Genomic DNA, 12,680 nt, shown 5'->3' with positions numbered 1-12,680 from the left:
GGGAACCTCATGAACCAACAGACCTCCTTTAGTTTATGACTTTGTGAAACAATAAAAGTTTTAAATTGAACAGGTCTGAGCCTGTGCTTAATTCAGTCCTTATATAATTCGGCATCGAGCTCACACAATTACAGCATAACATGGGCTTTCCAATGAGGCTATGCATGCTGTATCAGTACAGTAAAGCAAAGAAATCATTAGCAACATGCTGCAAACCCCTAAAATAGGGCTGATAACATTTTGGGAAAAGCTTTTGCACTGCTTTGGTTGGCTGTGGGAAGTAGTTACCTAATTTCTTAAATTGTGCCTTTGTTTGTTTTACCTTTTTGAAGTGTTTTATCCTTGTTGGTAGTCAAAATAAATGCAAAGGCTTTTCCTGTCAACTTTCTCTTTAGAAAGTTCTATTTAAAAAAATAATATTTTAATTGAATAGTGTTTTCGGTGAATTATGGCATTTCTCAGGTGACTGAAGTTACTTGCCTGTCTTGCTTTGTTCCTTATGATGCATTTGAAATGTGAAATAATTGGTTAGAAAAGAGTGTGACCTTCCTTATTCCTTATTCTGCTTCAGTATTACAATAGTTTGGCACAACCCTTTGTTTTGTATACATTTTAATGTTTTTCTTTATGTAGGGGTTTTCTCCCTCTGCTTTTTCCCTCCTAAAAGCAAATTCCACCTCTGTACAGTCATAAATACTTTACTCCTCTGTTTTACACCATTTTTAATTTTTAAGATGTTGCTCATTTACCTGCTTAGCTTAAGCACATTTTTAATTCCAGCAGTAGACCTTTCATCTTGCAGCTCGCTGATAAATACTGTAGTAAAAGCTGTGTTATGAGTGGGGAATGGGGGGTGCTGGGCATCTAAAAATTGTGGTTATCTGAGGCAGAGGTTTTCAACCTTTTTGAAAATCCCTGCGGAGCAGAGGAGGGGTGGTGACGGCCGCATGCAGAGTGGCGGCAGTACAGGGTGGTGGGTGGCAGCAGCTGCCGTGCGTGCGCTTTTGCCCGCGCTGAGTTCAGCCTGGCAGCCGGAAATTCTGGTTAATTGAGTATTCCGGCTAGTAGAATGCTTTTACTTTTACTGTAACGACATTTAAAGTCTGTTCCCAGTAACCAGCAAAATGTAACTTGGTGTAGTGTAGTGTGCCTGTGTTTACAGTCTGTTAAAACCATCCATCCCAGAGTGACTAAAAACTGCGGAATGTTCTGGAATAAAACTATCAAGCTGTTGGAAGAGCCTTTAAATAGATTTTGACTGTCATCATTTTGGCAAGTGAGTCTTTCTGTGTAAAATCACTGTTGAGACTGACGTGTCGATCTGCTCGATTTAGCATCCTGCAAATTTAAGCGCATCCAACCCAATTGAATCTGTGGGACTTGATTTTCAAATGTATGATCAGAATTTTCTTGAAGCTGGATTTTTTTATGCATAAGATATTAAAAAAGAAGATAAACATGGAAGAGAAGCTTTTGTGAGTCACAGAATGCTTAATAGGCCAAGAGATTTTACCCTTGGTGTTAACTTTTAATAACTTTGGAACTCAATTTATTTTATCCAGAGCAATTTACTTTTTAATTTTTGCTCTGTTTCCCAGTTTCATAAAGGGATGTTAAGGGGCTGAATTTCTCCAGCTATTTTGCTAACATGTCAATAGTGCAGAGCTGCTATGGAAAACTCAAAGATTGCCTTTCAAATGTTACTCATAGCCTGCAAGCAATTGACCCTTTAGAATTGGAATCCTTTGGAAGTACAGCAGTAATGACATAGCAAGCTAACATACAGCAAAGAAAAACCTGTGTTTTTCCTGCATTTCAAATTTTAGCTTAACTGTAGCTCCTGAGAAGCAGTTTCTATTGCATGGTCTTCATTTCTGTATGAAAAAAATGTATTTGAATTATACTAGAGCTAAAATTCTGAACTACTAATCTGCTTCCTCACTGAATGAGGCAACCTGCCTTTGAGTGTTGCTAGCATTATTTAAGTAGTAAGCAGAGTATTTTTCTCAGTGTGACTGCTGTTCCTATTGTTCCAATCGAGAAACTAGCAACAGTTACTGATAACCAGGGTTTTCTCTGATTAAACAAAACAAACCAAACCCAATTTTTTAATTAAAAAAAGTAACCCAAATCCACATTTTTCTGTGATTATAGATATAGACCGATACAGATATAAATCTATATCTATATATTAATGTGGGGTTTTATTGTAATTGCAGAAGAATGTGGATTTTGGGTTACTTTTTTTAATTAAAAAATTGGGGATTTTTTTTTATCAGAGAAAACCAGGTTCCCTGGGTGGAAACAGATGACACTTTTCCTTGCTTTTAATGCTGCCTTTAAAAAGGTGAAGCAAGCAGATGTCCATATCCTTTTTCATGCCTTAAGCAAGGAACCCCAAACTTTCCTGCTTCAAGAGATGGGCCCCTGAGAGGTACTGGGAAGAGCAGGAGCCAGGGGATTCCTGGTGCCTCGTGCTTCCATGTTAGCACCTGTTCCACACTTACCCTTATTTTTATTTTTTTAGAGGGACCCAGCCTGGATCCTGGCAAGAAGGCATAAGGAGGGGAGGGAGGTGGGGAATCCCCTGGCAAAGGGAACATGCCACCCTTTGTCTTACATTGGGCCCGGTATGGGACATGGGGAGGTCTCTGTTTCACGCAGTAAAACAGATCAACTGTGGCAGGACATGTCCCACTGATGCTGATCCATTGTAACTTGGCAACTTCTGTTCGTAGCTTATGTTTTCAGCATTCAAGAGTAGTTTTTAGTTACCTATATTTTAGGATCTCCTTTGTGCTTAGTTTTAGCTTTTAAAGCATGATTGTCATTCCATGGCTTATAGGACACTATTATGATTCCCTGTCCTGACTCCCATGGAAGTTTACTGACTTTACTGCTTTCAAATGCTACCCTGAGATGGATCAAGAGAGGAATGAGGCAGGCCTGGCTCCTGATCTTTACTACCTATATCCTATCTCTGTGATTCTCAACCAGGGTACATTGAGATCATTTCAAGGGTACTGTGCGGTGCCATGCAGTGTTAGCACTGTTAGGTACTCAAACCTGATTCACAAGATTAACCCAGAGATTTCAAATAGGAATTCATGGTCTTATAAAGAGTTTGACCTGTTGTGATGTATCTGAGTTCTTTGCAACAGAAGAATTGCTGTGTTATTTTTTTGTAGTCAACAATTGAGTGAATACAAAGGCCTGACATTTTCCAAGGAGTGCCTTGAGTCTAAAAAGATTGAGAACTACTGTCCTTTCTGTTAGATGCCTTGTGTAATGGCAGGCCCTATAATTAATTCTGGAATTTGAAATAACAGACAAGTTTCAATTTTCTTTATTGGAACCAGGATGAACTAATTTAAATAACCAGTTTTAATCATCATTTAAATGAGCAAGCAGGAAACCTTTAATTTAAATAATCAATTTTAATTCTGCTTGCATTTTTATTTTTTAGTTATTTTCCTAAAAAAAGCTTAATTTTCATTGGTTGATAATCATAAAAGCACATTGATTTGCAGCTAAATATAACCTTTATACTAAATTAATACTATGCTTTTGCAAACCAGGATGATATGAGTATATCTCTACACATTTATTTATGTGGGTATACAGCTGAACATTTATTCAGATTCTTAATTTTAACATTCCTATGAGATTAGAAAATGGCAATATGATTTGTGTCCAGCTGTATTTGGATGGAAATTACAATTCAGTTAAAAAGAACAAAATACCATTTTCACATTTTTAAGCTAATTCAAATTACCTCATCATGCCCAGAAGGAAAAATGTCAGTTTATCAAAACATGTTTTGCCTTTAAAATGAACTGATTTATTGAACAAACAAACGAAAAGTTTTTGCAGTTAGTGCGCTGACCTGATCATTTCTTGCTCACAATATCCTTTAAGATTTTGTTAGTAGTAAATCTCATTCTTGCATACCTCATTTTGATTCATAAACTACAAATGGAAAGTAAGTTTTTCTGCTTTTCAGCTGTGAATAAGTTCCTCAACTTTGAATGAACTAATCACTGAATTAAAAAAATAAAATGGAAAAAAAAAATCTTTGCACCTGCAAAATAGGCTGCTGCTATGAAAACCTGACTTTTTCTTTCAGCAGACTAGGTTATTTCATATTTTGGTAGCAAATGTATACTGCTTCAGTACTGTTTTTATTTAATTTTAAGTGATTCTTATAATACAGTAGACTAAAATCTTAATATAGGCTGTTATTTAAAATTTAATTTTGAAATAAAAATAATGATTTAAAATAAACATCCTGATTATAAAAAAATCAAATTTTATTTTTAAAAGGAAATGCATTTTGAATGCAACTTCCTTGATGTCAGCCTATGTGAGCAGTAGTGCAGTGTTTTCCAGACTCTTGGTTCTGAATAGTTGGTGATCCATGGACTGGTTGTTGGGGGTCTGCTAAGAACTAGTTGCCCACATTTTTCACTTCTTTCTGTTTGTTGTTATTAAATATTAAAGATGCTTAAAAACACATACAATAGTGTCATATTACTTACTTTCTTTGTAACCAAATGTTGTATTTGCCTCAGATGTATCATGCATTCATTAAGAGGAGGTAATTTGGTCAGGATAGTTACTGTGATTGGAAGAGGGTGGTAGTCTTAACTATCTGCATGCTGAAGACATTTGCAGATTTTTGAAATAGTGTTCTCCTGTAATCTTTATTCAGTGTTCATTGTAGGCATGGCAGGAAAAATGTATAAAATCAGTTAGGATGAGGATGAATGTGTATACTGGTACTTTAATGTTTAATATTATGATTTAATAAAACAAGACTCCTGATAATAAATGAAATACAAATGATGTTCTATTTGCTTATGTCTCTGACTTTACATCCTGTTGCATATGTCTGAAAAAAGTAATATTAGATTGATGACCTCCTTCACCTCCTACCCCACTTAGCTGTTTCCACTTGCGAAGTATAGTGGAAATGGCATATAATGATATGGAATCACTATACTTGGCAGTAGTCAGATGAATATGGGTCTCAGCTGCATCCTGGTTACAGTTACTATTAATTATGATAAAAGCTTGTTTCAGCTGCAGGCTGGTACATCTGTATATGTTGATTTTTAAATGCTCTTATTCTGTTATTTCTCTTAATGCCATGGGCATGCTTTTAGAATTTAAAATCTAAATTTAGGTGAGAACTGAGCAGCAGCTGGAGGAAAGGACTTGTAAAACATTTTGGCTACATCATGATTGAAGGGTTATGTTTTCATTGAACAGGGATGCCAAAAAATCATTTTAATGTCTGTATTGTTGTTGAACACGACATATACAGTCAGACTAAGGGAAAAAGTAAGTTGAACAGAATAGAATACAGGATGATTAACAAATTTTCTTTGAGCAGGTGTTAACTGGTACTTTTTCTTTCAGCAAATCTTCCAGTACCGACTATTGCTGCACTAGATGGGATAGCATTAGGTGGTGGCCTAGAACTGGCTTTAGCCTGTGACATAAGAGTGGCAGGTAAGGCTGAATCCCATTAAAATGAACACAAGATTATTAACATTATAGTAGCCTTGACTAATCCTTGCCTTGATTTTATATTCAGACATTCCTTATGCTCAATTATTTCTATGTGATTTAGCAGAAACTTGAGTGAAATAATAATTGCTGATGTTTAATTTCATACCATTTACTACTGATAGCATGGGTGCTTTTGTTGCCTGTTTTAATATATTCTTACAATCTTCACTTTATCACTAGCAGTGATCCCAGAAGGGTAGGGCAGAGACTGAGAAAATTTTCGTAATTAAAATTGTCCTGTCATCAAAGTTTGAAGTTTTTTATTTTCCATATTGGTTGCTATACAAACAGGTTGCAGGAAATAGGCCAAACTTGTTTGTGAATGTATTATGAAACAAGCAATTAAGCTGTTATAAAACAAAAGCGACAGCAGCACATGAAGAGGGGAACCTTGACCTATCCAGCTGTCAGAACTGTAAAAGCATTTGTTGGAAAGTAAATGGAAACTCAGTCTTGAGCAGTTGCCAGTAACTCAGAAAATATTAAGTTGTTTGACCCTGAGAGAGTATTCAGTCAGCCAGAGAAGTCATAATCATCAGAGACAGACTTTATATCCCCATTTCAAGTTGTTAAATAATCTTTGCCTCTTTCTTTTTAATTATTCTAATTCTGCAAATAATTGTTTGCATTATTGGGTCTAATAACTTACGTGCATGTGCAATCTTCCTTTGTGAAAATTAATGCAGTACAGAGCTTGTTGTGACAATAATAGCTAGGTCTTTTAAGTGTAGATCAATTTGGTCCGTTTGTTTTTTCAAAGGCAAATGTCTTTAAGTGATTATTTGTTTGAAAGTTGTATTTAATAAATTACCAAGCTCTTAATCACTTTTCATTGTATACACTTCTTAAAATTAATATAGTATCAAGAACTGATTATATTTTATGCTCTCTTGTAGCTTCTTCTGCTAAAATGGGTCTTGTTGAAACAAAGTTAGCAATCATTCCAGGTGCAGGTATGAATTTGCTTCTTATACACTACTGTAGATGAGCCAGCCACTAACAAGTATCTTGGTGTCTATAATACTGCCTTATTGTTTAGTTTTCTAGTAACTTTATTTTTTTCATTTAAGATTATTAATGTGGTTTTAAAGAGTACTTCATGTTCAAAATTAGGGAAAAGTGCTCCTGATTTCTTAAAGGAAACGATTTAATATGTTATGTTTTTAATGGGTACCTACCTTAAGTCAGCCAATACTGAGCGGGTTTGTAATTGGGAATTCATCTCTCCTCTGAAAGCTGACTGCATTTGTGTAGGGGTGTGGTACATTTTAACTATTAGTATAACAAAAATGGTAATTTAATTAATGATCCAATACTGTACCTTTTTTGATGCTTGTCAGTTGGTTGTGTGAAGTTACTGAAGACTGAAACTGTGATGTATGTATGACTTTTTTTTGCACTCAACATTTTTGGTTCACTTCAGTTGTATAAAAGTAGCTATTTTCCTTTAACACATTTTCCACTGGGATGGACTCTTGGTTGACCCTATTCAGGATTCAGGCTGGATAGAAGGAATAAAAGGTTATTAATAATGATGTTTGAGACCTATTTTAAGGTCACATTTTTTAGATAATCACTGAACCAGTAACCTGATACTGGGGAAAGAGCAATATTTTGATCAAATTGCCTAGTTGTGATTTAGCTAATGTCGCTGAAAGTGCTGTGAGAAGCTTGTGCCATGTCTTTGGACCATTTTTCTTTCTGGCTGGTGAATTGCTAGGTCCATTTCTAATGGAGAAATTTAGTATCTGTGTTAAAGATACTGGGGGGCTTCTGTTCTTTAGAAAGCTTTGGTGCAACCCTTGGACAAGAAGCAGTCATTTGAAATTGACAATCCAGACTATTGTCTGGTTTTGTATTTTGTGTTATTGGTTATGATTGTTATGGAAGTGGTGATGAAACTCCTAACAGTGTCTTCAATAGGATCTCCAAAATCCCTCACAGGTTGAGTTCATACCTTTGGCTTAAGTATGGCACCAAAATCTTTTGTTTGTTGGACTTCTCTTACCAGTGAATAAGTGTGCTGTAATTATGTTCGTGTTTTTAGATTTCTCATTTTCCACAGTGCTGTTAAACAGGAAGTATTTCTGCTGTGTCAGTGGGCTTCAGTGTGGAAACAGAGATATGTTTGCTCTTTTGGGGAGATTCCATAGGACATTATTGGGAGGTTGTTTTTCTGGGTCCAAAATTTACCAAGTAAAGCAGTGTCTTTCAGATGAGATATGTTGGGCTGATAATTCCACCTATTGTTGAAGTTGCCCAACACTTCCTATCATAAGAGTCTGTTATTTTTAGTTCCTTATAATTTTACCAAACTCTTACCTATCTTGGCTGAATTTTACATGCCAGATATCTACTTTAGCCAATTTTTTTTCTAAAGCTTCAGTCATAGTTCTTCAGCTTTTTCTAAAATAGAAGCTAATGAGTGTCTCAGGGTTCAGGTTAGCCTAGCTCCCTCCAGGCTGAAATCAGCCCTTGAACCCTTTAAAAACCACTCCCTTAATGTGGTCCCAGCAACAGAGTCGATCTCTGGGCCCAGTGGGAAACAATACAGGCTTTGATGCCCTGGGTTCTTCTGCTCCATGGGGCTCAGCTGAAAGCATAAACAATCCAAAATAAACATGTCTTAAAATCAATCCCAGTAACAGTCTTTTTCTGGGCCCTGCAACACAAGCTTTAAATCCCTGGGTTAATCTGCACCATAGAGCTCAACAGAAAATGTAAAACAATCCAGAATGAACACCCACAGGCTTGGGTTAGATCTCTCCCTGGAACCTTTCTTCTTCCTTGGAGGAGTCCTCGCTCTCCACTAGACCATTACTGTCTCCAGGTCTTCCTTCCCTCACTTCCTCTTTCTGCCTCTTTACTTCTGGTCAGCCAGGCAACTTCCCTTTATTATTGGCTTATTGACTGAGCCAGCTGAGGCCCCTTAGGGGGGTGGTTTGTTAACTGCTGACTAATTGATCCAGGCTGTTATAAAGAGGAATGCATTATTTGTTTTTAATACATTTGTATTAATGTATGACATGCTTGTATATTTGAAACTGCAGCTGAAGTCTGTGCAACTCTTCTGTGAATGTGTGAAGTACAGTGTGATGCTTAAATACTCTGTTGTCTCATGTCTCAAATTGGATACCCAGAATTAGCGGAACTTTATTAGGGGTGCAACAATAGAGATTTTTTGAGCCGATACCAATGGCCGATTTTTTAATTTCTGTGCCTTCATGGAATTGATGTAAGATAAACTAGTTAATACTTGTAATGCACTCAGATACCGGAGTGGTGAGTACTATACAGGAAAAACAATGAATGAATTAATAGTTCTGCCTCTGGGTATTTAGAATTACAAAATTGTGATTAATAAGGACAAAATCTATGGTTCAGGTTCTGCATGGCACTTCATATGCTTTGTTTTCTCAAAAGCAAGGATCCAGGCCTATTCTCTAGACAAAGATCTTTTTCTAACCTGGAAAATATTGATGTTTGACAAATCCTGAATAAATTATTATATAAAATCATTAGAATAAGCTGCCTTTTTCATGAAACCTTTCTTATGTCTGAGATCACTAAGAAAATGCAAATTAGTTACCAGAACACTCATCCATAAACTTTGACCATTTATAAAGTGTTTGGCTCCTATAAATGTTATCAGCTAGAAAATGACTAGAACCAGGTTAACCTCAAATCATCATACACTTGTCAATTGTACTGAGTTTATATGGGCCACTACATATCAGAGCAGATGATCTTCCCAGAAGCGTCACAGTATCTGCAAATGAGCTCAGAGTCATACGAAATCCCCATAAAATGTTTTCAACACTTCTAAAACAAACTCTGTGTTAACATGAAGTGACAACTGTACAGCCATTGGATGTATTTGTTCCCTTGTGCCTAAGGAAAGTCAAATATCTAGCTGGACAAGAAGACTCATCTTCAGAAGAATGCAAAACAAACCACAAACCAAAATATTTTCTACAGATAATCTTCAGAAGAAAATATCAAGAGAGTGGCCTCTTTCCTTCTTCCATTAACAATAAGCTAGATCTTCTGAAAAAGAAGACAAGTAGGGTAGACACATTCTTCATTGAGTGGCAGGACTCTTTATTAGGCTGGATGGTCATTTATACTACTCTGGCAGCTGTTCCATTCTTTTCATGGAAAGAAAATGTGAATAGACATGAAAATTAGTGAATCTGTGTGGATCTTCATTATCTCCTAAATTATTCTTTTTTCACTTTAAAGACCAGAAGGGAGATCTGTATTAATGGAATTGATGTAAAATCGGGGGAGTGGGGGAAACAACATCATTTTTTTTTTCAGCTGAGAAAGACGTCAGGGGAATTTCTAGAAGTGACAAACTCGTGTAAAATGTGGCCACACTAACAACAGGAATTTAAAATCCATCCAAGTGTAAAATGATAGAAAGAATGTCACACTTCAAGCCTGAAACTTGACCCACATTATAATGGGGTGGTAAAGTAGCCCTTAGAATTAAATACTGAAGCTTCAAGAAAAACAGAAAATAGAAAATTAACATAGGAATCACCATTTTTTGTAACGGCTGGGAAGAGGGGAGAACAAGTCCTTATAATATCAAAAGCAGTTAGAATTGTTCCCCATGTGTGAAATAATTGTATTTCATACTGGCAAAATGTAACTGCATTACCTTCAAAACCATTAGAAATACAGAAATTTCTTGTCTCCTTACCTCTTCTGGTTTCGTCTTTTGGTTTATGACTCTATCCCATTTCAGCTCCACTCCTAGTCTCATTGGTGGCTCACTGATATTCTGGCTCATTTTTCTTTTGAACTTCTCACTCCTTTAGTTTATTTCTCCATGTAGTACAAGCATGCATGTGTCTCCCATGCTAACTAAATCCATTTCCTACCTTCTTTGCCCAGTCCCAGTCCCCTTTCATCTCTTAACCCCACAGCAGTGAAAGGATTGATTTGAAATAAGTTGTTTACAATGATAAAGTCTATTCTTATGAAATACTATATTAAATACTGGGAAAACTGAAGGCAAGGACCTCTCTACATATGCAGGTAAAGGTGCAATGGGATCTAATGTGTGATCCATACAATTGTACTTCCTTCCATGCCACATGGAGAGAACGCTGCTCCTGCTGTGAGCCTCTGAAGGTGTGAGGCTTGTAGTGGTGGCAGCATTCCCCCAGCATTCTCAGGAACCTCAAAAGGGGGGAGCCGTGTTCTTCCCATCACCATTGCTGCGAGCCCTGCAGCAACAGTGGCTGTGGGGCTCACAGCAGGGACAGGATTCCATCATGCTGCCCCCACTGCAAACCTTGCACCTGATGGGCACATCCAGATGAGCGCGCACGTGCCTATTGTGGCATCTCAAAGCACTTTGACATGCTGCAAGAAGCATGCTGAGAACAAAAAAATATTCCAGGTATCAAAAAAAGACCTGCGGAAAAAAAGTGGGGCAAGGCACAGTCCAGGACCATGCCCTGAGGCAACCCAGAGGTAGGTCCTCTAGAGAGACGCTTTGGTATCCAGCCAGACTGTCTCTGTTGTGCTTCTGTTGCCCCAGCACGTGCCCTTAGTGTGCAGGGCAAATGGAAGCAGGGCAAGGCTGCAGCATGACCGGGCCCTGGGCGCTGTCCCAGATAAGCAAGGACTGGGGGTTGGAGGGCTGTGTGGTTTCTGGTTGGGTTTGTGGGTGGAAGGTGTGTGGGGAGCGTGTGGGGAGTGGTGGAGATGTGGGGTTTGTGGGCGGTTTTAAAAGGGGGCTGCCACATGCCCCCACACCCACCCCGTGTGGCGCACAGCTCCCAGTACTAGCAGCAGTAGCCAGCTGTGCTGTGCATGCTGCAGCACTGCCTGCCCAGCAGTCTGTGCAGAGAGAATGGGCCCAGCCCAACCCAACCTGGCCTGGCACAGCACACTACTTTGAAGTAGTTCCCACTTACATTAATAAAAATTTGCCACGGCACACCTGTTAAGGCATTCCCTATCCTCATATCTATTGTAGCTGATTGTAGCCCATTGCCATGGCAAAATTCTATAGCACACCTGTTCATTTCTGGCTGCACACTGCTTGGGAAACACTACATTAGCGCACCTTTGGACAGGACCGGGACACGCGGCTTTAGGACCTGTGGCTCTTGTCCAAAGGTGTGCGCTAGCTGGCTGGGCTACACCAGGACTGTTCCGTTCTCTGTGAGGGTTAGGTGGCAATGTGTGGCCGCAGGGCTGTGCCATGGAGAACGGGTCTGGCCCACCCTCCCCCACACAGGCCATGGGCCAGGCAGCACTGCAGGCATGACCCAGCTAGCTGCTGCTGCCAGTGCTGGGGCCTGTGTTCCACAGAGGGTGGAGGGGGCAGGCATGTGGAGGCCCCTGCCCCTCAAACCCCACGTCCCCCCACACCCCTTCCCATACCTCTCCTGCAAACTTCACATCCCCCTGTCACACACCTGTCATGCCGACCTGCCAGACAGATTGAGACCTGCTGGCAGGAGCTGTGGCTGCAGGGGTAGCTGTCTTCACATCCTGGTTAGTGAAGGGGTCAGGGGGAGCTCTAATTTTTCTATTAGAAAACCTAAAGCAAACATCAAAACATAACGATATTTAGGATTTATTTTATTATGATGATAGAAACACTGGTGGGCTTCCAAATTACTTTAAAATTGTAAATATATCAATAAAACATTGCCCAATGAATCTCTCTCTATATCTATATCTACAGATAGATATCTAACAGATAGATATCATGATCTTTTTTTTAATTGTGAAAGAACATGGATTTTGGGGTATTTTAAAGAGTGGATTTGGGATTATTTTATCAGCGAATTTGCAGTTTTTAAATAGGGAACCCCAGGATTGCTGCTAGTGAGGCAAGTGGCAGGTACCCAGGCAGAGGAGCCTGCTCAGGGCTGCCACCCTGGCCGCAGCTGAAGGGCTGACCTTCTGGCCATTTGGGGCCAGGAGACATGCTTTAACAGTTCAAAGCAGGCCATCACACTGAGAACATCTTCCAGGCGGTAGCTGCCCAGATGGCAGGGTGGAGACATGCATAGCAGCACTGCTGCACAAAGGCCAGCTGTGCAGCCATGGCCCACTGGTAGCTGGCCCAGAGGTTC

The 12,680-nt window shown here is 39.0% G+C and overlaps 1 protein-coding gene across 3 annotated transcripts in view; it reads left to right on the top strand.

Annotated features, from left to right (window-relative positions):
* Positions 1-12,680, top strand: part of AUH (AU RNA binding methylglutaconyl-CoA hydratase) — a 179,135-nt gene that overhangs the window by 77,796 nt on the left and 88,659 nt on the right. For 2 of the 3 annotated variants that reach the window (XM_019555021.1, XM_019555020.1), the window contains exons 5-6: positions 5,422-5,514; positions 6,471-6,527. In XM_019555021.1, coding sequence (XP_019410566.1) covers positions 5,422-5,514; positions 6,471-6,527 — 150 coding nt within the window. The remainder of the gene's footprint in view (positions 1-5,421; positions 5,515-6,470; positions 6,528-12,680) is intronic. The other variant, XM_019555022.1, reaches the window with a different exon arrangement.

This window comes from Crocodylus porosus, unplaced genomic scaffold, assembly GCF_001723895.1.
Source record: "Crocodylus porosus isolate Cpor-Errol unplaced genomic scaffold, CroPor_comp1, whole genome shotgun sequence".
Lineage (NCBI taxonomy): Eukaryota > Metazoa > Chordata > Crocodylia > Crocodylidae > Crocodylus > Crocodylus porosus.
The sequence above is the reverse complement of the archived record's forward strand: the minus strand, read 5'-3'. Positions and strand labels throughout refer to the sequence as shown.